We start from the raw sequence: 23,622 nt of genomic DNA, 5'->3' as shown, positions 1-23,622 counted from the left end.
CATTCCCATTTTACCATCCACAATTTTTATGTTTGCATATGGAGGGCAGCCTGTTTCTTTTCCCATCTTCAGTGATTACTGTTTGTGAATTTACATGTGTTCCCAGGGTCTTTTTCCAGGAGCATGTTGGCAATAATACTGGCTTTATGGAAGGAAAGTCACTTCTCTTCCTGGCCAATTCTTCTGATAAGGGTCTGTACAAAGAGAAGGCTGAAGCAAATACACAGAATGATACAATTCCTACTATTCAGATTCAGGACAGACCCAGACACATGGTGCCACGGAAGTTAGTCATAGGCCTATGCTGAGGAGACTACTGCCAGCTACAAAGTCTCCTCTTGGAAGAATGTAAACCGAGTATGAAGATTGTCATAAGGAAAACAAGTGGTGTCACAGGAAAATCTAATTCTTACTGCATCCTGTTGGGAATTCTGATCTCAAACACAGGCATGCTTCAATGATCCAGAGTTCATATACCTGTCCAGTAACTCCAGGAATCACCCTATATCATCTGTTGGCAGAGCTCTAGCTGCAAATATATACTCTCCACTCCCCCAGTTGTTGAATGCAGAGAATCAAAGACTTTTCTTTTTTCAAGGGATCTTTCCGATTCCCTTCAGGGAATGGATACCTGAAAGAGAGAGCACATCATCCACTAGCTGGAACGCAGTGGTTCAGTGAGGTCTCAGAGCACTTACTCTTATCTTTTACATGGATAACTCACCTGTTCTGGTCAAGACAGTCAGCATGTCAGATAAGATTTTCATAATAACTGGGAAGAACAGAATCTGGCCTACCTCAGAGAGATTCTCTCATCGAAGCCTGAACAAAGTTTCTTATGTCTATGTGCACTGCCCACCAATGGGGAAATGAACACCAAGATTTACATGGCAAAAGTCAAATTAGCAAATTGGCTCCTCCACCCAAAAATCTCACTTATTGTAAGCCAGTTTGATGGGCTAATGATTGATCTCTGTGCATCTGGAAACCTTATAACCTTGCTATGCATGAGGAGCCAAGGTGTGAAGTAGTGAATGACATCTCATAAAGCTGGGTAAAGTCCTGGCTATATATCTTACCACCTTTTCCACTGCTCCCCAAGATAATACAAAAGGAACAAGACAGTTGCAGTGTTACTGATTATTCCTTTCTTTCTCTTAGGCTTGATTAACCTAGCAACGGATCTTTGGGTGTGTCTGTCTCACACAGGAGGTCTGTTAGTGCAAGACCAGTCCTCCATCCAGGACCATACAGGTTTAAAATGAATACTTGGATGAAGTATGTTTTGCTTGGGCACTCTTATATTCCTAAAATAAAGCCAGTCTAGGGGAACTCAAGGCTATGTTTCACTGGTTTAACATGGTAATTAAACTAAGGGCTTTGTACCAGAATAAGTTCTATTTGACTTCTCTTTGGGGTCCATAAGATCAATAAACTCAAGTCTTTGTAATGTGTTCTCGGCATGTTCAAGAAAAGACGTTTTTATACAAATCCAACATTAAATATTTTCTTAAGGCATCAACTTTACTCCAACCCCACAAGGTTAGAGTGTGACTCAGGAACCTCATTGTGCTCCTTACAGACTCAGTATTGTGCTTTTAATTCGGAAAGATAGCCCTCACAATGCTCATTGCATTAATTACTTAAGTAAATTCAAAATATTCCTCCTTTGGCTAAGCAACAAAGTACAGTCCGTAGGCATGCTGACAATCTCAGGGTAGAGTATATATGTGTTCTGTATTGAGATGGCCATTAGTTAACCAAATTCTGCAGTCTTACCTGATGACATTTCCTTCCTTTTGGCAGAAATGTTTTCCACAGCTTAATGCGGAGGGAAGAGAGACACATCATTTACTTATTTTTAATGTCCATATTTAAAGGATGATCCTGCTTTCCACCCTGTAGGCACATTGCTATGAAAATCCCATTGTAATGGATCTGTGGACCTTAGCACAAAGAAAAATAGGAAAAATTATGCATGTTTACCTGAAAATTTCCTTTCTTCAAGTTATAAGACCTACCTAGGAGGCAATGGATTATCTAGGGTAGAGACTGACATCCAAGAATTTGGGTTTGTTTGTTATGTGGAATTTACCATGCTCTGCAATAAGAGAAATTGTTTTCTTCAAAGTATATTTAACATCATCTGTAATTTAGGAAAACAGATTTGAATTATCCTAGCTTTGGAAGTTATCTCAACTTCAGGAGGCGGGGCATTCCCCTGCTACCAGTGACTGGTGGGTCCAATTCTGTTCCCCAGCTGCAACCAGGCTCAAGTATCCATTGTAATGGATCTGTGAGCCTTATTATTCAAAGAAAGGAAATTTTCAAGTAAGCACGAATTCAATTTCCTATTCTGGTAAGATGACAGTAGCACTGGGATAACTAATGAAATTCTGTAATAGGCAAGTAAAGGGGAGGGCAACGTATAGTAGGTGGTGACATGTTAACCTGGAGGGAATATAAAAACTTTAGCATTGACAATTAGTTAAAAATTGCTTGTTTTGATGAGTATTTATTTTACTTACAGTTGAGAATCGAGTTCGTCCATTAGTACTGGTGGTTAAGAAGTGGGCGAGTTTTCATGACATAAATGATGCCAGTCGTGGTACTTTAAGCAGCTATAGTCTTGTGTTGATGGTTTTGCACTATTTACAAAGTAAGTATGTTTTCAGCTTTTGAAATTGTCCCTTTTTAAAGTAATATTTTCCTAGCTTTCATTTTTTTAACATTAAGATCTCAAGTAACCTGATAGAAGTGGCTGAGGATAAAGTGCAAATTATTTTTGTATTCTTTTTCCTTAATGCTTCCTCTTATGTAGTGAGGATGGACCTGTTCGCTGGAGGCAGACTAATTCTTAATAAAAATGTGTTTAGAAGACCTTGTATTGCTATAAAATAAACTCAAGCCCAACTTAATATTTTCACTTTACAAGAGGTAGATTTTGGTTAACTGCTCTGCTTTCAGGTTATTTTTGTGTTCAGGAATGTCTTCAGGATATCCTAAGGGGGATTGCATGCTATTGGGTGGCCTCCCTCTGTATTCTGATTTCCCAGGACCTGAACAACTGGGGCGCAATGAATTCATGCAACCAGAGCTTAAGTTCATGAGAGCTTCCTTACTATTGATTTTTCATTAAGGGACAGGTATATCCAGTGATCATGAACTGCTGGGGTCTCTAAATGTCCATAGTGTCTCATCTTTTCTTGTAGTTTACGTATTGAAATATTGAATTTCTGTCTGTATTTGGTTAAGTCTCAGGGCTGCTGAGTTGAGGCTCCTTGTTACAAATTCAGGGGAATGGTGCAGCGCAGAGATTGCTTCTGTAAGCATAAGATTGAACTGCATGCTCATGGGTCCCTCCCCCCAATATGCTTATATTGCGCTGTTATGTTAAAAAAATCCCTCTACATCATCTCCTAAACTGTTCTGCCTGCTTAGGAACATAGGAATAGAGAATCTATATCAAATCAGTGTTCCAGCTAGTTCAGTATCCTGTGTCCCAACTGTGGTCAGTAGCAGATGTTTTGAAGGACAGTGCAAGAAACTCTAAGGTGTACAGTTATGGAGTAACTTGTCTTCAGAGGAAGTTCTGTGTAGCCTCTGCCACTTAGAGGCTGATTTATGCCTCGAAGCATGAAGGTTTGTATTCCTTCCAAATTCTTGTTTTTAATCTTTTCTAATTAACTCTCCATGTTCTTATCTATATAAATATCAATTCTTTTTCTAATCCTACTAAGCTCTTGGCCACAAAAATCCCTTGCTGTTCTACCTGCAAATTATGTGTGCATTTTGAAGTTTTTCTTTTATCAGTTTACTGCCTTTCAGGTGCTTAGTTTTTCTTTCCTACAGGTAGGAAGATAGACATGGCTCTATTTATTCACTTTTACATAATTTTCTTGGCCTGGATTGTCTGATATCCAGCCTAGAATGGATAGCTGACTACTTACTAAAATGTCTCAAGGAGCATGTGATACCATGATTGCTCTGCAAGCTTTTTACAACAATTCAGGAAGTTAACTAAAAACACAGTTAACCAAGTTGATGGCTCTGATTATTGTATCAAGACAACATCTATAAGCATAGCAATTTAAAGGCATATGTCATTCCATGAGCAGTTAGATTGTTACCTCTTAATTCTATCCTGCTGAGACTGTGTAGATATTCCTAATGTAGCAGTCACCATGGTATCTAGGCACCAAATGTAAGAGTTAGTCCGTATTGTCCTATTATGAGTATATTCTTGGTCTGGTTGTCTGCTATAGGTTCCTTTGGGGAGATGTCTATGGAAGGTAAGAGTCACTAGCCAAAATATTGTTAAGTCTGGTTTTTTTTGTGTGTGTGTGTGACTCAGAAACCTTCTGGTAGGTGGTGGAGTGTTTCCAGAATAGTTTCTTACTCCTTGCAGGTTTAAAAAAATGGCTATATTGTTTGCGTGCAACTGGGTGGAATGGATGTAAATCATTGAAGCAGCCAATTTTAAAAAATGACATAATTGGGAAGTTAATCAGTGAGGTCTTTGTCAGTCCTGGCCATTTTGGTTATAGGATCAAAACCACTGTGGGCCTTCCGATCCTAAGATTCCAAATAAGAGAGCTGAAGTGTGTGCAAGAGGGAGGGAAAAACATATTTTCAAAGAGTTATGAAAGCCATTTAGCAGTCTTTTAAAACTGATTTGGCTCAAAACTTATAAACCATTTGATGTGGTCGGTGGTAAGCTTTCAGTGTAAATAGGCTGCCTCACTTGGAGATTGAAGGCAAGGGCCTCAGTTTTTATTTTTTTTATTTTAATATTTGTATTACAGTAGCACCCAAAGAGTTCCTGGTTCACATTGGGGAACTTTTTGCGCTAAGTGTTGTGCAAAGCCACAGATATAGACACTCTCAGGTTAGAAAAGTTTACAGTCTATGAAGACAAGTGTTCTACAAATGATAGGGAAGGGAGATACAATGAAATTCATAGATTTTTATATACCTAGATATTTTGCAATTACTACTTGTGAGGAGTAATAATTGCACAAAATCCCTGGGACAACCACTGCATTTGTTTGTGGGAAACTATTAGGAACCTAATGTGTGTTTTGCTATCTCCTAATATTATTAAGCAATTGGAAATTAGTTGGAGAAGCAGCACCATGTGATCAGCCAGCTCCCCGAGGAGACCCAACAATTCACAGACCATAGTTTGGGAGCTTTTTAGCTATGTTAGATTAACCTCCTGGGCTAAAAAGGCTGGGGGAATGTGTCTCTGGATATATGCACAGCTGCTAGTGGTTGTATTCCTAATGTTTTATTTCTGCAAGATTTACTAACACACAACCGCTGATCACACATTTGTAGGAGGCTATTGGAAACAGCTTATCTTTCTTAATTTTATACTTTACCTACAAAAATCCTAGTAAGGAGGTATAGGGGAAGAAAGGAAAAGCAGATATTTCATTTATCAGTAAAATTGAGTCCATCTTTCCTCCCTAGTACAATCAAATCTCTGTTCTGTTTCCTTTTTCTCTTTGCCAACCATGCTACTATGGAAATCTTTTTTGACCTATGGCTTGAGTTTATTTTATAGGTACACACGTTTCTTGAGCTTTAACCTTCCTACATGAACAGGTCCATCTGCACTGTATTGTAGGAAAAGAGGAACTCAAACGGCAAGTGTGATTACTGACCAATAACATTTCCCCCCTTTATAGCCCTAGACTCTTGATGTATGATGTAGACTCAGATGAAAATATCTTGAGCACTCAGATGGCTCAGATTTTGCTTCCTTTCCTGTCATTCTGACAGAATGCTGGGAAATCTCCAAGATGTCATAGAAATAAGATAGCTCCTTCATATCCCCAAACGCCCACAAGCAAAGGAAACCTTGAGCATTAAAACAGCTGTGATCTTATTCTTAGCAACTCAATTAGTCATTGTAGCATTCTTTTTGAAAATATGAAAGTCCTATTGCTAAGAATTCTGCAGGTCTAATTCTCAGTTCCCCAAAACAAAGGATATCTTAATGATTGTTCCCCTCTGAGACCCAGTTTTGAGTTCTAGATGCTAAACTTGGTTATCGTTCTCTTAAGGAATGGTATAGATGAACTGTTTTAAAAAAATGCTGATGGAGTGACATCATAGCTTTAGTGCAACAAGGAGCTAGCTACCGGATCTGCAGCTCTAATAAATAAATAAATAATAAATCGTTAAATGGAAACTCAACTGTTTTTTGTGGGGGTTTTTTCTCTCTATTATGTTTAACACCATCTGATATGGAAGATAAATATTTGCCCCATTATTTTTATTCTTTGTATGTGTCCTGTCTCTTTCCCTCCCCTCCCCCACCCCCAACACAACTCGCTCCACCACCTCAGGGTTTTATGAAAGTTAAAATTACCAGTTTATTTGTTAGTGCACTAACATCACCAATGTCCACATGGCTTTGGGACACTGCTTAGCTGTGTAGTAATAGCAGGAAATAGCACAGAAAATAATCTCTCTAGGGCTTTTGTCAGCAGTGGCTACTGGATATGTGGGACATTTTATTTTATTTTTAATTACTTTTGATGACAGTGTGGCAGATTTTATATCTGAAGAACTGTGTATTATCTAGAATCTGGAATCTGCCATGTTATAATCATGTTAGGGTAGATCCAAGTACTTGAGTTAAGCTATGATTATCCTTTTTGGAGTCTAAATAATAGTGGCCTACAATAACAAATTAACATGAATTTTAAAATGCAGTGTCCAGCTGACCTAGAAGTCTTCATATGTTTATTCTACAAATAGCAATATGTTGATAACAACACTTTCATTTAACTGAATAATTTTCATATTATGAGATATACAATAATTATATAAAGTTTATGCAGATAATTTTAATTTCACAAAGTACATGAAAGTGAAATTCAGAGTAAAAGCTTCTATCATGGACTTTCAGTCCACACCTTTGGTGTAACTGATACAATATTGTTTTCTGTGAATTATGTGAATCACAGCAACTTTAAACTTTTTCTTTATAGCCCTACCTGAACCCATCCTTCCATCCCTCCAAAAAAATTACCCAGTAAGTGTTTCTTATAAATTATTATTACATCATATTTTGTATATAAAACTGATTAGCTACAATATTAATGTGAATACTTAAATCAGCATTGGGTAAAATTAAATATAGCTTATGGTCATGGTCATTGGAACACTCAATGCCATTTCATTTGTGTGCAGAAAGGTTATCTGCTGATTCTGATCATTCCTTTTTTATTATAAACAGTTTCAGTTACATACAAGATCAGTTTTCAACACAGGATCAGACAATGTGCTGTATTGTTGTTAATAGGAGCTGCACACCTAATTGACCATGTACTGTGCTGAAAATTTATCAGTTGCATATATTAGTCTGGTGTAACATTCCGCTTGCTATTTCTTAATACTCCTTCCAGCAGTGCTTTCATTCTTGTTGTCTGTCAGCAGCAGGAAAGGCCAAGGAGAGAGCCAACTGCCTAGCTGTTGAATCACTTGGATCTTCCATTTGATCAAATTTTTAGGCCAGGAGAGGACAAACCTTGCATATTTAATATGGAGGATTGTGCGCGACCTTCCCATGACTTTAGGCTTCAATTCCATCAAGTATGTGTGTAGGGGGGGGACACTTACTGGTATGCCCAGGCGGTGTCCCACTGATTTCCTATGGGACTACTGGGCATAAGACTCCATGCTGTTGGATCTGTTTGTAGGATCATGGCCTTAACTGGTGGCTCTTTGACTGAATGCTTCCTGCCCTTTTACAGATATTCAATTGGAAAAGAAAAGGAAGTTGTTGAGTGGCTATACTCTGTATTTAAGTTGTTCAGACACATTCCTTATTCCTTCCTTATTCTGTTTTCTTCTTCCTGTGTATCACTTTTTTCATATTTCTCCCGAACATCTTTCTTTTTTCCTCCATCTGTGCCTTCATATTCTTTGCTCCTCCTTTCTCTCTCATATTTCCTATAACTCCACTCAGTCTCTTCTCTTGGTCTCTTTATGCTTTATGATGTTACTGATAATGACAGTTAGCTGTCCAAATTGTGCTGAATCAACCCTTCAGAAAACCATGCTTGCTACCATCACACACTGACAGCAGGAAGAGCTGCTTTCAAAATTGCTGACTCTCTACTGCAGGGAGAAATAATAATATCCAGCTCTCATATAGCAATTTTTATTCACAGTTGTCCAATGTAAGCTATTACACACAGTTAAGATTAACAAGAAAAACTTTGAAATAGAATACAAAACTCAGAATTTGTAATTCCATTGACCCTGCTGACTCGGTAGCTAAAATTAGTCTTTAAAGGTATATTTTATTTTTACATGGTGTTTTTATTCTTTAGAAGAATACTATACTTTTATATCTTTTAATCTCTTCTCTCAAGATTCACTTTTTTGGTATTGCATTACCTCTGAAGTTACTTATTATTTTTTGTAAATATCATAGTCTGTGTATTTAAAGATAACTGAACTTGCCTTCAGGTCAACATTTTATGTCATGAATATTGCAGTTCATGTGAAATTTAGTTGTCCTTTGTTCAGCATATATTTTTGAGTGTCACGACTCCTACAATTTGTTCCTCGTAAAAAAGCATTTGAACAAGTTTCTATAATGCAGTGTTGTCATAGCTGTGGTTCCAGGATATTAGAGAGACAAGGTGTGTGAGGTAATATCTTTTTTGGAACAGCTGCTGTTCGTAAGAGAGGCAAACTATTGAGTTTACACAGATATGAAGAAGAGCTCTGTGTAAGCTTGTCTGTCTCCCCAATAGAAGTTGATCCAATAAAAGATATTACCGCACCCCCAGTGTTTCTAGGGTTTATTTGAACTCTCACAAAATGCAGGTGTTCACATTGTGGACTTGCCAAAGCAATAGAACTTTCCTAGGAAAACATATTGTGGGAATTCATCTGTTTTAATCTGAAGGCGTAGATTATTTTTAACTGTGTTTAGGTGACAGCAATTTCACAGATAGGCACTTGTATTTGTGGTGGCAGGGTAGGTATTATATGGTTAATAGCCATTACATTTACTCTTTGGGGATTAATTTATGACTATATAGTACCATAAGATGTAATAATAGTCTAATCAAAATCTTGTATTAAAATAATAAAAATGTTGGCTTCTTGCAATTTTCTAGCAGACTGTAGTATATTGCTGGCTCCACCTTCTCCACCAAGAATGTAGTTACTTAAGTATTCAACTATTGATCTGAAAATTGTAACTCCTACACATTGGATAAACTACAAATTTAGAATGAAAATAAGGAAGACCCTACAAAAAACTTTAACTCAGGATGCTCAAGTGCATTTCACATTAATGTAATCACTAAAAACTAGGGCTGTCAATTAATCACAGTTTACTCAAGTGATTAACATGAATTAATTAACTCAATTAAAAAAATTAGTTGGGATTAATTACAGTTTAAATTGCACTGTTTAATAATAGAATTCCAATTGAAATTTATTATAAATATTTTTGGATGTTTTTCTACATTTTCAATTTTATTGATTTCAATAATAACAGAATACAAAGTGTACAGTGCTCACTTTATAATATTTTTATTACAAATATTTGCAAAAAAGATAAACAAGAAATACACCTCTACCCCGATATAACGTGGTCCTCGGGAGCCAAAAAATCTCACCGCCTTATAGGTGAGACCGTGTTATATTGGGTTCGGTCTGGTACGTTGTGCCGGACTGGACCGGCTTCCCCAGTGGTGATTTAAAAGGCCCGGTGCGCCAGCCGCTGCGGGGAGCCCCGGACACTTTAATCACCACCGGAGCTCCGGCAGCGGGCCTCAGGAAGGGATTTAAAGGGCCCGGGGCTCCCCGCAGCGGTTGGAGCCTCTGGCCCTTTACATCACCGCCCGAGCCCGGCTGCTGGAGATGTAAAGGGCCCGGGGCTCCACACTAATTCAGATATAACGTGGTAAAGCAGAGGGGCTCAGATGATGCTTTAAAGTGCCCGGGGCTCCCCACTGCTTTACCGCATTATATCTGAATTTGTGTTATATCGGGTCGCGTTCAATTGGGGTAGAGGTGTATTTTTCAATTCACCTTGTATGCGAACTATAGTGCAATCTCTTTTTCATGAAAGTGCAATGTACAGATGTAGACTTTTTTGTTACACAACTGCACTCAAAAACAAAACAATGTCAATCTTAGAGCATACAAGTCCACTCAGTCCTACTTCTTGTTCAGCCAGTTGCTAAGACTTATAAGTTTGTTTACATTTATAGGAGATAATGCTGCCTGCTTCTTGTTTACAATGTCATTTGAAAGTGAGAAGAGGCATTTGCATGGTACTGTTGTAGCCGGTGTTGCAAGGTATTTATGTACCAGATATGCTAAACGTCCATATGCCCCTTCATGCTTCGGCCACCATTCCAGAGGATACGTTTCGATGCTGATGATGCTTCAAAAAATAAGGCGTTAATTAAATTTGTGACTGAACTCCTTGGGGGAGAATTGTATGTCGCCTGCTCTGCGGTTTTACCCACGTTCTGCCATATATTGCACGTTATAGCAGTCTCGGATGATGACCCAGCACATGTTCGTTTTAAGAACGCTTTCACTGCAGATTTGACAAAACACAAAGAAGGTGCCAATGTGAGATTTCGAAAGATAGTTTACAGCACTCGACTCAAGGTTTAAGAACCTGAAGTGTCTTCCAAAATCTGAGAGGGATGAGGTGTGGCGCATGCTTTCAGAAGTCTTAAAAGAGCAACACTCCAATGCAGAAACTACAGAACCCAAGCCATCAAAAAAGAAAATCAACCTTCTGTTCTTGGATTTGATACAGATGATGAAAATGACCGTGCATCGGTCTGCACTGCTTTGGATCGTTATTGAGCAGAACCCGTCATCAGCATGGAAGCACATCCTCTGGAATGGAGGCCGAAGCATGAAGGGGCATACAAATGTTTAGCGTATCTGACATGTAAATATCTTGCAATGCCAGCTACAACAGTGCCATGGGAACAACTGTTATCACTTTCAGATTATGTAAATAAGAAGTGGGCAGCATTATCTCCCGTAAACGTAAACAAACTAGTTTGTCTTTGCGATTGGCTGAACAAGAAGTAGGATTGAGTGGACTTGTAGGCTCTGAAGTCTTACATTGTTTTGTTTTTTAAGTGCAATTATGTAAAAAAAAATCTACATTTTATGTTACCCTTTCATGATAAAGAGATTGCACTACAGTACTAGTACAAGATCAATTGAAAAATACTATTTCTTTGGTTTATCTTTTTACAGTGCAAATATTTGTAATAAAAATAATATAAAGTGAGCACTGTAAACTTTGTATTGAAAATGTAGAAAACCTCCAAAAAATTTAAATAAATGGTATTCTATTGTTTAACAGTACGATTAAAATGGTGATTAATCGCGATTACTTTTTTAATGTCGCAATTAATCACGATTAATTTTTTAAAGTTTGACAGACCCACTAAAAACATAAGAAATGTGCTAGTTACAGAAATATCAGAGTCCAAAGAAAAACACATATATTACTTGTGATCACAGTCCCACAGAACAATATATATCTCCACATTCTGATACTGTTTGCCAATGCAATTTGTTCCCTTTCAATACAAACCTACACCATTCCAGTTATTCAGAATCAAATACACAGCTTTAACTTGTCCTGAAAATACTCGTAGGACTTTGAGAAATGTCTAATCTAAATTGCAGATAATAGGTAACATATGAGGAAATAAGTGTTTTGAATAGGAAGTAATAAAGGCCAGATTTTCTGCTTCAGTCTAGCCCCTTTAGTGTTGTGACAGTGCAGAGGGGCTGGAGAGCAACCAGATCTGCCCACCTGTGGAATTAATTGTCACGGGGGAGTTTGCAGCTGGCAATGAGCTGACATTTGTACCTCTGAGTTTCGGAGGAATGCTGGGTCATATCACATGTGGAGTTGTGTTCTGGTGCTTCCAGGCTGGCAGGCAGCCTCTTCTGGGCCATAGTCAGATGCATAAATTAGAGCAGCCCTGAACCTGCCTCTTAAACTCCTTTAATCTGCACTGGGTTTAGCATTGTATTTGCCTCTGAATGAGGCATCTATTAGTGACTATTTTGTATTTTCCTCCCTCCTTCCAGCTCCACCCCTTGAAAAGGTATGTGAGGGAAGACACTCCAAGACTGCTAGATTCTATGCTGATAATGTCAAATTGTAGATTTTTAAAGGAAAATTACATGGCCAGAGTTTCCTTGTGTGTGTTGCTTTTGAGTAACTAGCTGTGTTGGGTGGAGGTTTGTGTTCCCTTCCAATAAGACATGTAGAATGGAAATATATATTACTCACCAAAGGCTTTAAGCAAAGTAAGCAGTCATGGGATAAAAGGGAAGGTTCTCTCATGGATTGGTAACTGGTTAAAAGATAGAAAACAAAGGATAGGTAGTGAGTTTTCAGAATGGAGAGAGGTGAAGAGAGTGGTGTCCCCCAGCGGTCTGTACTGTGCCCGGTTCTGTTCAATATATTAATAAATGATCTGGAAAAAGGGGGAAACAGGGAGGTGGCAAAATTTGCAGATGATACAAAATTGCTCAATCTAGTTAAGTCCCAGGCACACTGCGAAGAGCTACAAAAGGATCTCTCAAAACGGGGTGACTGGGCAACAAAATGGCAGATGAAATTCAGTGTTGATAAATGCAAGGTAATGCACATTGGAAAGCATAATCCCAACTATACATATAAAATGATGGGGTCTAAATTAGCTGTTACCAATCAAGAACGAGTTGTCATGGATAGTTCTCTGGAAGCATCCACTCAATGTGCAGCGGCAGTCAAAAAAGCGAACAGAATGTTGGGAATCATTAGGAAAAGGATAGATAATGAGACAGAAAATATCATATTGCTGCTGTATAAATCCATGGCACGCCCGCATCTTGAATACTGCATATAGATGTGCCCCCATCTCAAAAAAGATATATTGCGAAAGGTTCAGAAGAGGGCAACAAAAATGATTAGGGGATGGAACAGCTGCCATATGAGGAGAGATTAATAAGACTGGGACTTTTCAGGTTGGAAGAGAGATGACTAAGGGGGGATATGATAGAGGTCTATAAAATCATGACTGGTGTGGAGAAAGTAAATAAGGAAGTGTTATTTACTCTTTCATTTGGTGACCCCTAGTTCTTGTGTTATAAGAAATTAATAGGCAGCAGGTTTAAAACAAACAAAAGGAAGTATTTTTTCATAAAAGGCACAGTCAACCTGTGGAACTCCTTGCCAGATGATGTTGTGAAGGCCAAGACTATAACAGGGTTCAAAAAAGAATTAGATAAGTTCATGGAGGATAGGTCCATCAATGGCTATTAGGGATGATGTTCCTAGTCTCTGTTTGCCAGAAGCTGGGAATGGGCGACGGGATGGATCACTTAATGATTACCTGTTCTGTTCATTCCCTATAAGTTATCTGTTCTATGAAGAAGACACTTGTGTTGGCCAACTTTAGCATAAAGTTGGCCACTTTCTGAAGACCGGATACTGGGCTGATTAGGCCTTTGGTCTGACCCAGTATGGCTATTCTTATGTTAAATTGAAACAGTTATAATGAACAATCGTCATTTTTTGAATGCTATGTTATGTTGGAGATTTAGCCATTTGGATGTTAATTTAGAAATGTGACAGCAAAGAAATTTGTTAGCTAGAGGGAGATGAAGAAAAGGTGGGACTAGAAGTCTACATTTCTAAAGAGAGACACTTTAACTTACATTCAATTCTAAGCTAATAGGTAGATATACTTGTAACTTTATTGAAAATACAGTTGTACGTGTTGAGAGCTTGTTGATACAGACTATTTTCAAACATAAAGGGATATAATCCCCCCCTACTACTGCAGATGTCATAATGCAACCTTAAGTATAGGTCAATACCAGTGCCACCATAATTACAGAAAATTGCATTGGTTATCCTATTAGTAAGCATTGTACTATCTTACTGTAATGGTACCATATAATATATGGTTTTGTTAATATTCTACAAATGTGATACAAAACTCACTTGGTTGCTATATTGTTGGTTTGTAGAATTGATTGTTTATATTGGCACTCTTGTTAATAGCTCTGTGTAAAAAATACTTTTTCAAGCATATTACCTGTTTAAATTTCTTGATTAGTCTCTTATCTATTTAGTCTATTACAATATTAGATCATGTATATAACTTCCAAATCATAATGTGTAACAGCCAATCGATATTCTAGTAAAAAAGAGTAACTAACTCCCTACAGCTTCATCTATGCACTAATTGGTACTCTGCACCAAGCCCGTGGAAGAAATAGATAAGCACCACTCTGCTTTATGTGGGCACATTCCACTTTTTTGTTGCCTGCAGTGAGAAACTCACTAAAGATAGGGAGATCCTACTTAAGTTTCAGTCTGTTGGAATTCTTTATTGCACAGCAGCATCACTAACTATAACTTTTGAGCTTCCGGTTGAGCCCTAAATAAAGGAAGTTTCCAAAGAGAGGGCAAGGGAAGAGGTGTTTTAAAATGATAAGCTGGAGGAGTTTGGTTTCCCTAACATTCAGTGGCTAAACATTAGGAAAACATACTCTAGCTGTGTAACACTCCTGTGCCTAGGAAACTTAACATTGAGCTTCAGCACTTGACAAATCAGCACCTCTCTGTCACAGGATTACGTTCTCCAAAAATACTTTAGCAAACTATAAAGATATTTTGTTCACTGAAATTGAACCACCAGCTAAACAATGGAAATTGAAAGGAGTCATGACCCCAAAAAACAAGATGATTCAGTTTCATCCAGTCAGTACCAAATGTTTCACTGCTTATGCAAGCTAGAGGAACATTTTCCACCTAGAATGCAAAGAATAAACCCAGAAGATGACAATTTGGATGCAAAATTTCAGGATCATTCAGAGCTTGTCTATACTTAAAACATTTCAGCGGCATAACTGCACCACTGCAGTGCTTCAGTGTAGACGCTACCTACACTGATGGGAGGGATTCTGCAGTTGGTGTTGGTAATCCACTTACCCGAGAGGTGGTAGCTAGGCCGACGGAAGAATTCTTCCGTCGACCTAGCGCTGTCTACAGGAGGACTTTAGTCAGTTTAGCAATGCTGCTCTGGGGTGTGGATTTTTCACACCTCTGACCGACTTAATTACACCAACCTGATTTTCTAGTGTAGATGAGCCCTAAGTCTAAATCATAGTCTTTTCAAGGCTACATAATAGACTATATCCATATTATCTCATCTGCAGCATATCTCAGAGTTTAAATACTATTTAGCCTTTTGAGCCATAAATCCTTTAAGATATAATTTAGGCTAAATCTTCAAGAAGGTGCTTGTAATGATTCTTTCATAGAAGTGTCCCTATGCTATAGGCCTGGCTGGAGCCTGTCCCACTGCTAGGGAACCTTGCTCCGAACCTGAGCCCGAGCCCGAGTGGTTGCTCCCCTATGACCAAGATGGGGGCCGATTGGTGGCTTTGTCCCAGTCGGTACCGGTTGCCCCTCCCGGAGTTGGATCTGGCTGACCTCGATGAGTGTCTAGATCGGGGCCTCGGTGACCAGCGGCGATCAGCAGATCTGCGATGGCACCAGGCCGGCGATCTATGCCTCACACTTAACGCGTGGTACCGGGATGTGGAGCAGGATCGGGAACTAGAGCGGGCTTGGCATCATGAAGATGTAGCCATGCAGTGATGCTGCCCTGAGGGATTGGCGATGGTCTGGAGAATGGTACTATTGGTCCCTTGACCTGTCCCTGGAGCGGTACTGGTGCCGTGGAGATACCAGGTGCTGACTCTGAAACGCCTGCTGGGGGGTGTGTGCCTCCAGAAGTCGGCGCCTGGTTACCAGTGAGCCCCACCTCGAGCCTCTCTGCCCTTGTCCTAGATCCCTCCCTGGCCCCTGCCAAACTGACTGGACCTGCTGTCACAGGATCACGGCCAACTTTTGCACCCCAACCTCGCGTCCCTCCACCTCACAGCGTGGATGTTGCAAGGCTGAAACTGGATGAACGGGCCTGTTCGGATGGGGTCCAGAAGGTCCTTCTCGAGAGTAGAAAGCCCTTGACTAGGCAGACCTATCTGGCAAAGTGGATGAGGTTCTCCCACTGGGTGGCTGAACGGGACATCTCCCCTTCTCATTCTTTGGTGCAGTCGATCTTAGACTACCTGCTTCATTTAAGGAACCAGGACCTGGCGCACTCCTCCATGAGGGTGCACCTGGCGGCCATTTCCGCCTTTCATCCACCAATCCAGGGGCAGACTGCATTCTCCTATGACATGATGGTCAGGTTCCTTAGAAACCTCGAGAGGCTCGTTCCTCAAGTCTGGTCCCTGATCCCTCCCTGATCCCTCAGTGAGATCTCAACTTGGTTCTGCCCAGGCTCATGGTCCACCCTTTGAGCCTTTGGCCTCATGCTCCCTATCTCATCTATCATGAAAGGTAGCTTTCCTGGTGGCGGTGACATCGGCAAGTCTCCGAGCTGCAAGCCCCTGACCTCAGCACTGCCATACGAGGCCTTCTGTAAGGACAAGGTCCAGCTCCGGCCCCACCTGGCTTTCCTTCCCAAGGTGGTGTCCGCTTTACACATGAGCCAGGACATCTTTCTTCCGGTCATATGCCCTAAGCCCCATGAGACTAGTGAAAAGAGGCGCCTTCACGCTTTGGACATAGGAAGGGCACTAGCTTTCTACCTAGATCGGACAAAACCTTTCCGTAAGTCGACTCAGCTTTTCATCTGTACAGCTGATAGGATGAAGGGCCTCCCCGTGTCCACGCAAAGGATTTCTAATTGGATTACCTCTTGCATTCGGACCCGCTACGAGTTAGCATGAGTCCCTCTGTCACTGATCGTCAGAGCCCACTCAACTAGAGCGCAGGCATCCTTGGCGTCCTTCCTGGCACACATTCTGATCCAGGACAACTGTAAAGCTATGGCGTGGTTCATGGCCCACGATGCCATCACACAGCAGGCCAGGGACGATGCTGGGTTTGGCAGAGCTGTATTGCAATCTACAAGTCCGTGAACTCCTTACCTGCCTCCAGGGGTACTACTGGGCGTCACCTAAGTTGAATGGACGTGAGCAATCACTCGAAGAAAAGACAGTTACCTTTTTCTGCAACTGTTGTTGTTGTTTTAGATGTGTTGCTCATGTCCATTCCTCAACCCGCCGTCCTTCCCAACTGTCGGAGTTTTTGGCAAGAAGGAACTGAGGGTGGAGGGGGCGGGCAGTGCCCTATATGCCGCTGCATACGTGCGCCACTCCAAGGGGCGCCAGATCCGGTCCCCTACAGATACTGCGGAGGAAAAAACTTCTGGAATCGGTGCATGTTGGGAGCACACACACGTAAGTTGAATGGACATGAGCAACACATCTCGAAGAACACCAGTTACGGAAAAAGGTAACTGTCTTTTTAGCTGCCTAGTATTCACATAAGGAATGTTTTTTGTTAAAACCTGTCAGAAGAAAAATTATTTAATTTCAAAGGGAGAAGTGGGAGGAAGGAATTCTTGCACATGCATGTTACTTTTCATTATATGAATTCATGGCCTGCAAAAGCTAAAGCTAGTGTGTGCTATCTTATACATTATATAAAAGCTTTGAAGTAGTCCTTAATCTCCATTACTCTGTCAGTGAAACAGCTTGTTTTAGTTGTGGGAGCTACCATTCTTGGACACTTGTTAGTTCTTCAATCAATGCATAAAGCTGGAATAATGAATTTCAGCCCTAAAGAATTTGCAAGCTCTCACCAGTTATCTATTTAAAGAGTGGTATTTTGCCTGATTAACTTTGTCAACTGGTGATCAGCAGCCCTTGGAGTTCCTGGGAAACCTTATGGAGGTGTGGGAGTATCCTCAAAGTTCTTAAACATTTTCCTGGCAGTAATATCAAATACGTGATATGCAGTTTGGGTTTTTGGAGGAATGAGGGTGGATTGATGATAAATTTCTTTGATTTAAATCACTAAATCAGCAAGTGGAAAATCATGTTAACCATTTGTACATTTTAGTTATTTTCCAAATGAAAATTTCATTCTCATTGGTATAACCATTAAAACATAGTGACTTGATTTATTTACTGTACAGCTAAATGCAGCTTTTAGACTAGTTTTGGTAGTACTTCTTGCTAAAACAGGAGCACACACTATAACTATACACATTTAAGCAATTATATAGCTAGTTTAACATACATTTATTCAACAACTAAGGCACAACAAAGTACTGGCATTTGGTGAAAAAAATAAATAGCAGTATTCACGTCATTAAACCTGAAAATAGGTAATACAATATATGATACATTGTGCCGTATTTATAAAGCTTGACCTCCAAATTTAGTTAAATGTTTTCCTCTTGCTGCCGTTTTTTTTAGAAAAGCCCCCTTAACTTAGTAGTTAAAATATATTAGGATTCATTAGTTCAACATCTTTTATTTAGATGATACTAGATTATGATAAAAAGATAATAGGTTGTCATGAATTCAAATTAAATTTCAAACAGGCTTATTTTAAAAATAGTATATATATTTTAAAAGCCTGATTTCAGTTTTCAAAAAATTATTTTAAAAAAATCATTCACTGTGACCAGCAGAAATTAGAAAACAAGGCTTCTGTTTCAGAAAGTTTAAGAATTGTTCTTATCGGCCGAGAATAGCGGCTGGCATTTTTGGATCTTTTGAATGTGGTGCATTTCCAGCTTGTCACAGGAGAAGTCTTTTTCATATTTGCTATGCTGGTGCCTGTGTGATTGCTGGTAAGCAGTAAATTTAGTGAAGAAGCAGGCACAATAGATATACCCGAAAATTCCATCAGTTATATGATTATTATAACATTTAGGATGTCTATATTATGAGTATGTTGTCTATGAACTTAGCTTTCCTAAATACTTGTCTTCTTAAGCTTTGGTTGCCAATTTAAAAAAAAAAAATTCTAGTGATAATGGTATCTGATATTTTTTCACCCATCCTTTATTTTTTTTTTTTCCTGTGTATGTTTGTGCTTTCTTCTTGGCTAAAATATTTACCCTGGTGATGCCTGATGTGTTGACTGATGGTGTTACTATAACTGTTTGTTGGCAGTAGATTACTTTTCATGGCAATCTGGATTTTCTTTGTTTTAGTTCCATAAATAAAAACTAGGGACTGTCATCATCACGTTCTTTAAATATTGGCCAAGTTTTGTTAATTTAGATTATGTTGTTTTCCATGGTCAGGTGCTGATCTAAGTGTGAGCTAGTAATTGTACTAATGAAAATAGCTCATTTATTAATCTGTAAAATAAATGGGGCAATACTCCCTTAGCCTAATTCCTTACCAGTTCAGTATGACCGCCTCAGTGCAGACTGGTGGATTTTTCTTGAAGTTGGGAAGATCTTGGTGTTTTGTTCCAATACAAAACAGCCCGCGATAAATCCCAGATTCCATTTCAGAAGTGTCTAGTAAGAGCATGTAAATGTAGAAACAGTAAATGTCTGCAATAGCAACTTTATTATGTTCCCCTTTCTGTATTTTTAGAGGACAGCAGCCCCAGTTGTCAACTTGTGTGTGTGAGGAGGGGGAAATATCTTAAGGTCCTTGTTACTATATGTTATGGCTCTTCTGTTCACACCCACAGCAAACTATAGGGATAGCTTCCACTCAGACATTACATTTCTGGTGGAACTGATGTTAAAACAGTATGGTACACTGCAGGATCTTTAGATGTTTACTGAGTGCCTATTGATAGAGAATGTGACTTTACTTGTATGTGATATCCACATCCCTGACCTTAGTATATCCTGTGTCTTTTAGATTGTAAGGTATTAGATGGGGACCTCTGGACATTATAATATAAATGAATATACATGACATAATTATGTGAGGTAGAAGAGGAACAATATTTTTGGTAACTGGTAGAGTGATCTTTATCAGAGAGGGTTAATTATCCAAGGTCACACAGCAAGGCTGGCAACAATGGAAACAGAATCCAGTAGTCCCAAACCCTGTTCTGCTGATCTAACCACTTGAGCATACCTGACCATTTTACAGATGGTTGTCTATTTTGAACATGGAGATAGTGCTCAAAAACCTTTTTGGAGTACTGCTAAACTTGAGAAGCTTGCTGTAAATTTCAGTTTTATTTTCTGAGAGCTTAGTAAGCACATTGAAACGAATAACAAACAGAATAATAAATAAGTGACCCTGAAGAGGTTACTTCAGTTTTTGCTAATTTCTTCTCTTGCCAGCTGCAAGATTGCTTTCAGAAGTCTATTAATTTCTATACATTTCCTTTTTAAAAAGTAATACAATTAGTATTAAAGTTGCAATTCAAGAACTAGAATCTTTTCATATGTGCCCTCATATTACAGGGTTTTCAAACCTATTGCATTAGCTAGGAACACAAGGATGAGTTACATCCCCTTTCTTACGATTCCTTTTGCCGTGCCTCCATATTCTGAGGTGAACTTGCAAGATATGGTGCTGTACAAGTTTTTCTTAAACATCATAATTAATAATACAGGACCTGTATGCAAAATGGCAAGACTGGCAGTTGTTTGCTGCTATTTTAACATGCCCAGCTTATGTTTAGGAAAGTTAAATTGTTACTTAAATTTTCTCTTTTGTTTAATTTTTTTTTTTAAGTTATTTAGTCTTGGGTGGAGAACTTTCTGAATTGGTAAAGGCAACTCTTCATGTGGTCAGCCTCCAATATTTCTGGTGGAAAAACAAAAGTGCTATGGACTATATAGTCAGGTATATGTTGGTTGTTAAATGATTTTTAATGATTTCACTTAACTTGATTAGAGGAAATGCTACCACAGTCTTTGAAATCATTGTATGGGAAGATTCAAGGTCACATAGGAGTGAGGGGTTTGACATATTGGTTTAAAACTAACTATGCAATATGAAATAAGTTTCCCCTCCCTTTCAGACCTTGTCTGTCATAGTGGGTATGCAAATAAAAATTCAATTTTGAGATTTTTCTGATGTGACAGTTCTTAGGCAGCTTCATGAAGGGAAAGGGAGCACAGGCAATAACATATACTGACTGTCCCCATGCAGGGGATGATTAATTCTCCTTGAGGTCAGTGGAGTTACTTGTATGCAACAGAGGAGTAGGAGGAACAATAGGGCACTTCTCTAGTAAATAGAAACTGGGCCATGTACAATTACAGCACTTGCTAAATAAATGATGGGCAACTTTCGTGTGTGTATGTGATCTTGAAAGCACCTAGATTAAGTGCAGTCATGCAGCATGTACTTGACGAAAGGCTATATTCTCTATTCTTTTATTTTGACAGGAATCTTTTAATCCTACTATGCAGCTGCACCTTGTACATCAAGCTCCACGCACCGTTCCTCCTTACCTCTCCAAAAATGGATCAACTCTTGGAGACTTATTAGTGGGCTTCTTCAAATATTATGCCACAGAATTTGAGTAAGTGATAAACTTCTACCTGTGTTTAGCATTTTGCAATAGGTGAAAATGCTGCATGCTTGGATGTAGCATGGTAACATTTTAAGACTGATCAGCAGAGAGAGAGGAATGGTTTGGAGGCAGGATGGGGGTGATGAAGAGCAAGGAAAGAAAGAAATGGAAAGGGACACATGACGACACTTGAATGTGTCTGTGTAAGCTTGGCAGTGAGATGTGCCTACTATTGTTTAATAAACTACCTCAGTTTAATCTGCAAAATAGTCTGTCAAAAATCAAATAGCTCTATTGTCCTAAAGCCAGCTATTTGTTAGTGTGCTATTTTAGATTGGATTACTTCCCTCTCCAAAGAGATTCAGAGTTTCTGGATGCAACTTAAGGTATTGATTTTGACCTGAAGTAGTTTGGGTCCTGGTTACTTCAGTGGCTTCTTCCCTTGTTTCATAGTGTCACCTTATATTAACTGAGATGCTTGACCTAACAATCCCCTGTTTGAACCAAACAGTTTAGGTCAAAACAAACACCTTGAAATTTCACCTGAAAATCAACTGCTGTTTAGTGCAGATCAGAGTACATTTTACATGATCTGCAGTTCTTCTTCGAGTGCTTGCTCATGTCTATTCCAATTAGGTATGTGTGCGCCGTGTGCATAGTAGCTGGAAGGTTTTTCCCCTAGTGGTATCTGTCGGGTTGGTTCAGGCGCCCCCTGGAGTCGAGCCTCTATGGCACCGTATATAGGGTCCTGCCAACCCACCGTCACTTCAGTTCCTTCTTGCCGCCTGTGATGGTTAGCTAGCACGCTCATTTCTCTTGCTTCGGCAAGCCTTCTCTCTAGTGGTCTTCAGACTGTTCTCTGTAAATAGTTAAATCAGTTAGTTAGTTGTAGTTAGTTTAGTCATTGTATAGTATAGTTAGAATTCCAGGAAGGAATTATTCTGGGGGTTACTCCCCATTTTTCCTACCCTTCTTCCCCCCGCCCCGGCACCGGGGCATGCCTCAGTCCCCAGGGTTTAAACCCGGTGCAGCATGTAGCAAGCCTATGCCCAGGGACGACCCTCACACTTTCTGCTCGAAGAGTCTGTGGGAATTGCATCAGAAGGACTGTTTGCAAGATCTGCAAAGAGACCAATGATTAAAAATCCTTCTGATGGAGACTGCTCTCCATCCCCACTCGGAGCAAAGTTTGGTCGAGCCAATGCTAGCATCTCTACATCGGTGCACAGTGCCCCGGCGTCGAAACGTGAGACTTCGGCGCTGAGAAAGGACTCTGGTTGAGATGCTCAGCACCGGCAGGGCTCCCTGCAGAGGGGCTCCGCACGTAGTCATGCACAGCACCGCTCCCAGTCCCCGGTGCGCTGCAAGAAGAAGGCGCTGGACAGGGCACTCACCCACACTGAGACCGGGACGGAAAAACTCGAGCAGAGTGAGGCCTGCATTGGGCCACGCAAGCGCAGCACCACCTAGCCCACCACAGTTAACTCCTGCCCCAACAAGGGGTCAGTTGAGTCTGGCTCTGCAGGACTCCCCTCTTTGGGAGAGTCGCGGAGAGGCTTTGGAGCTGCCTTCCACATCAGAGATCTGCGAGGCGGTGAGAGAGCTCATTGCCTTCATGGCACTGCCTTCCCCATCCAGGCGAGACCAGGCACTAAGCGCAAAGGCAATGACACCCCCGAGACCTTTGGTGCCGTCCTGAGGCAAGCCAGCTGTAGACCAGCAGGGAAGTCAGACCGGTCCCCAGTTTCCTGACACTGCTCTTCCGTGGTCCTCTCAGAGCAAGTCCTCCCAATCAGACTCTGAGCCAGAGTCCTTTGTGTCCAGGTAGAGCCAGCACAGATCGGAGTTCAGATGCTCCAGATTGGACAGGGAGAGACTAGCTGCCGCATGCCGCACTAGTCACCGCACCAGAAGATCCAGCACTGCACGATCCTCTCAGTGCCGAAGGCCAGGAGCAAGAGCTGGTCCTGATTAGAGCCTCATCTTCGTCATCACCAGATGAAGCAGTGGCTGGAACCTCCACGGCTCCTGTACTCAAGGACAGTAGAGTCCACCAACAGCTCCTGAAGAGGATGGCCCGGTACTTGGGGATCCAGGTTGAGGAGATCTGGACCCCATGATAGACATCCTGACCCCCTGGTGACTCTCTGAGTTGCCCTGCAGCTTATGGCAGACCCTCGCCTCCCTGCCCCTGACGGCGAAAAGGGCCACCTTCTTTGAGT

General features: G+C 40.3%; 1 protein-coding gene across 5 annotated transcripts in view; it reads left to right on the top strand.

Moving 5' to 3' along the window:
* The window catches only part of TENT2 (terminal nucleotidyltransferase 2), a 73,632-nt gene that overhangs the window by 32,429 nt on the left and 17,581 nt on the right, over positions 1-23,622 (top strand). For all 5 annotated transcript variants that reach the window (XM_005286433.5, XM_005286432.5, XM_065599070.1 and 2 more), the window contains 3 exons: positions 2,531-2,659; positions 7,005-7,048; positions 21,273-21,409. In XM_005286433.5, the coding sequence (XP_005286490.2) occupies positions 2,531-2,659; positions 7,005-7,048; positions 21,273-21,409 (310 nt within the window). The remainder of the gene's footprint in view (positions 1-2,530; positions 2,660-7,004; positions 7,049-21,272; positions 21,410-23,622) is intronic.

Source organism: Chrysemys picta, chromosome 6 (assembly GCF_011386835.1).
Source record: "Chrysemys picta bellii isolate R12L10 chromosome 6, ASM1138683v2, whole genome shotgun sequence".
Classification (NCBI taxonomy): Eukaryota; Metazoa; Chordata; order Testudines; family Emydidae; genus Chrysemys; species Chrysemys picta.
The sequence above is the reverse complement of the archived record's forward strand: the minus strand, read 5'-3'. Positions and strand labels throughout refer to the sequence as shown.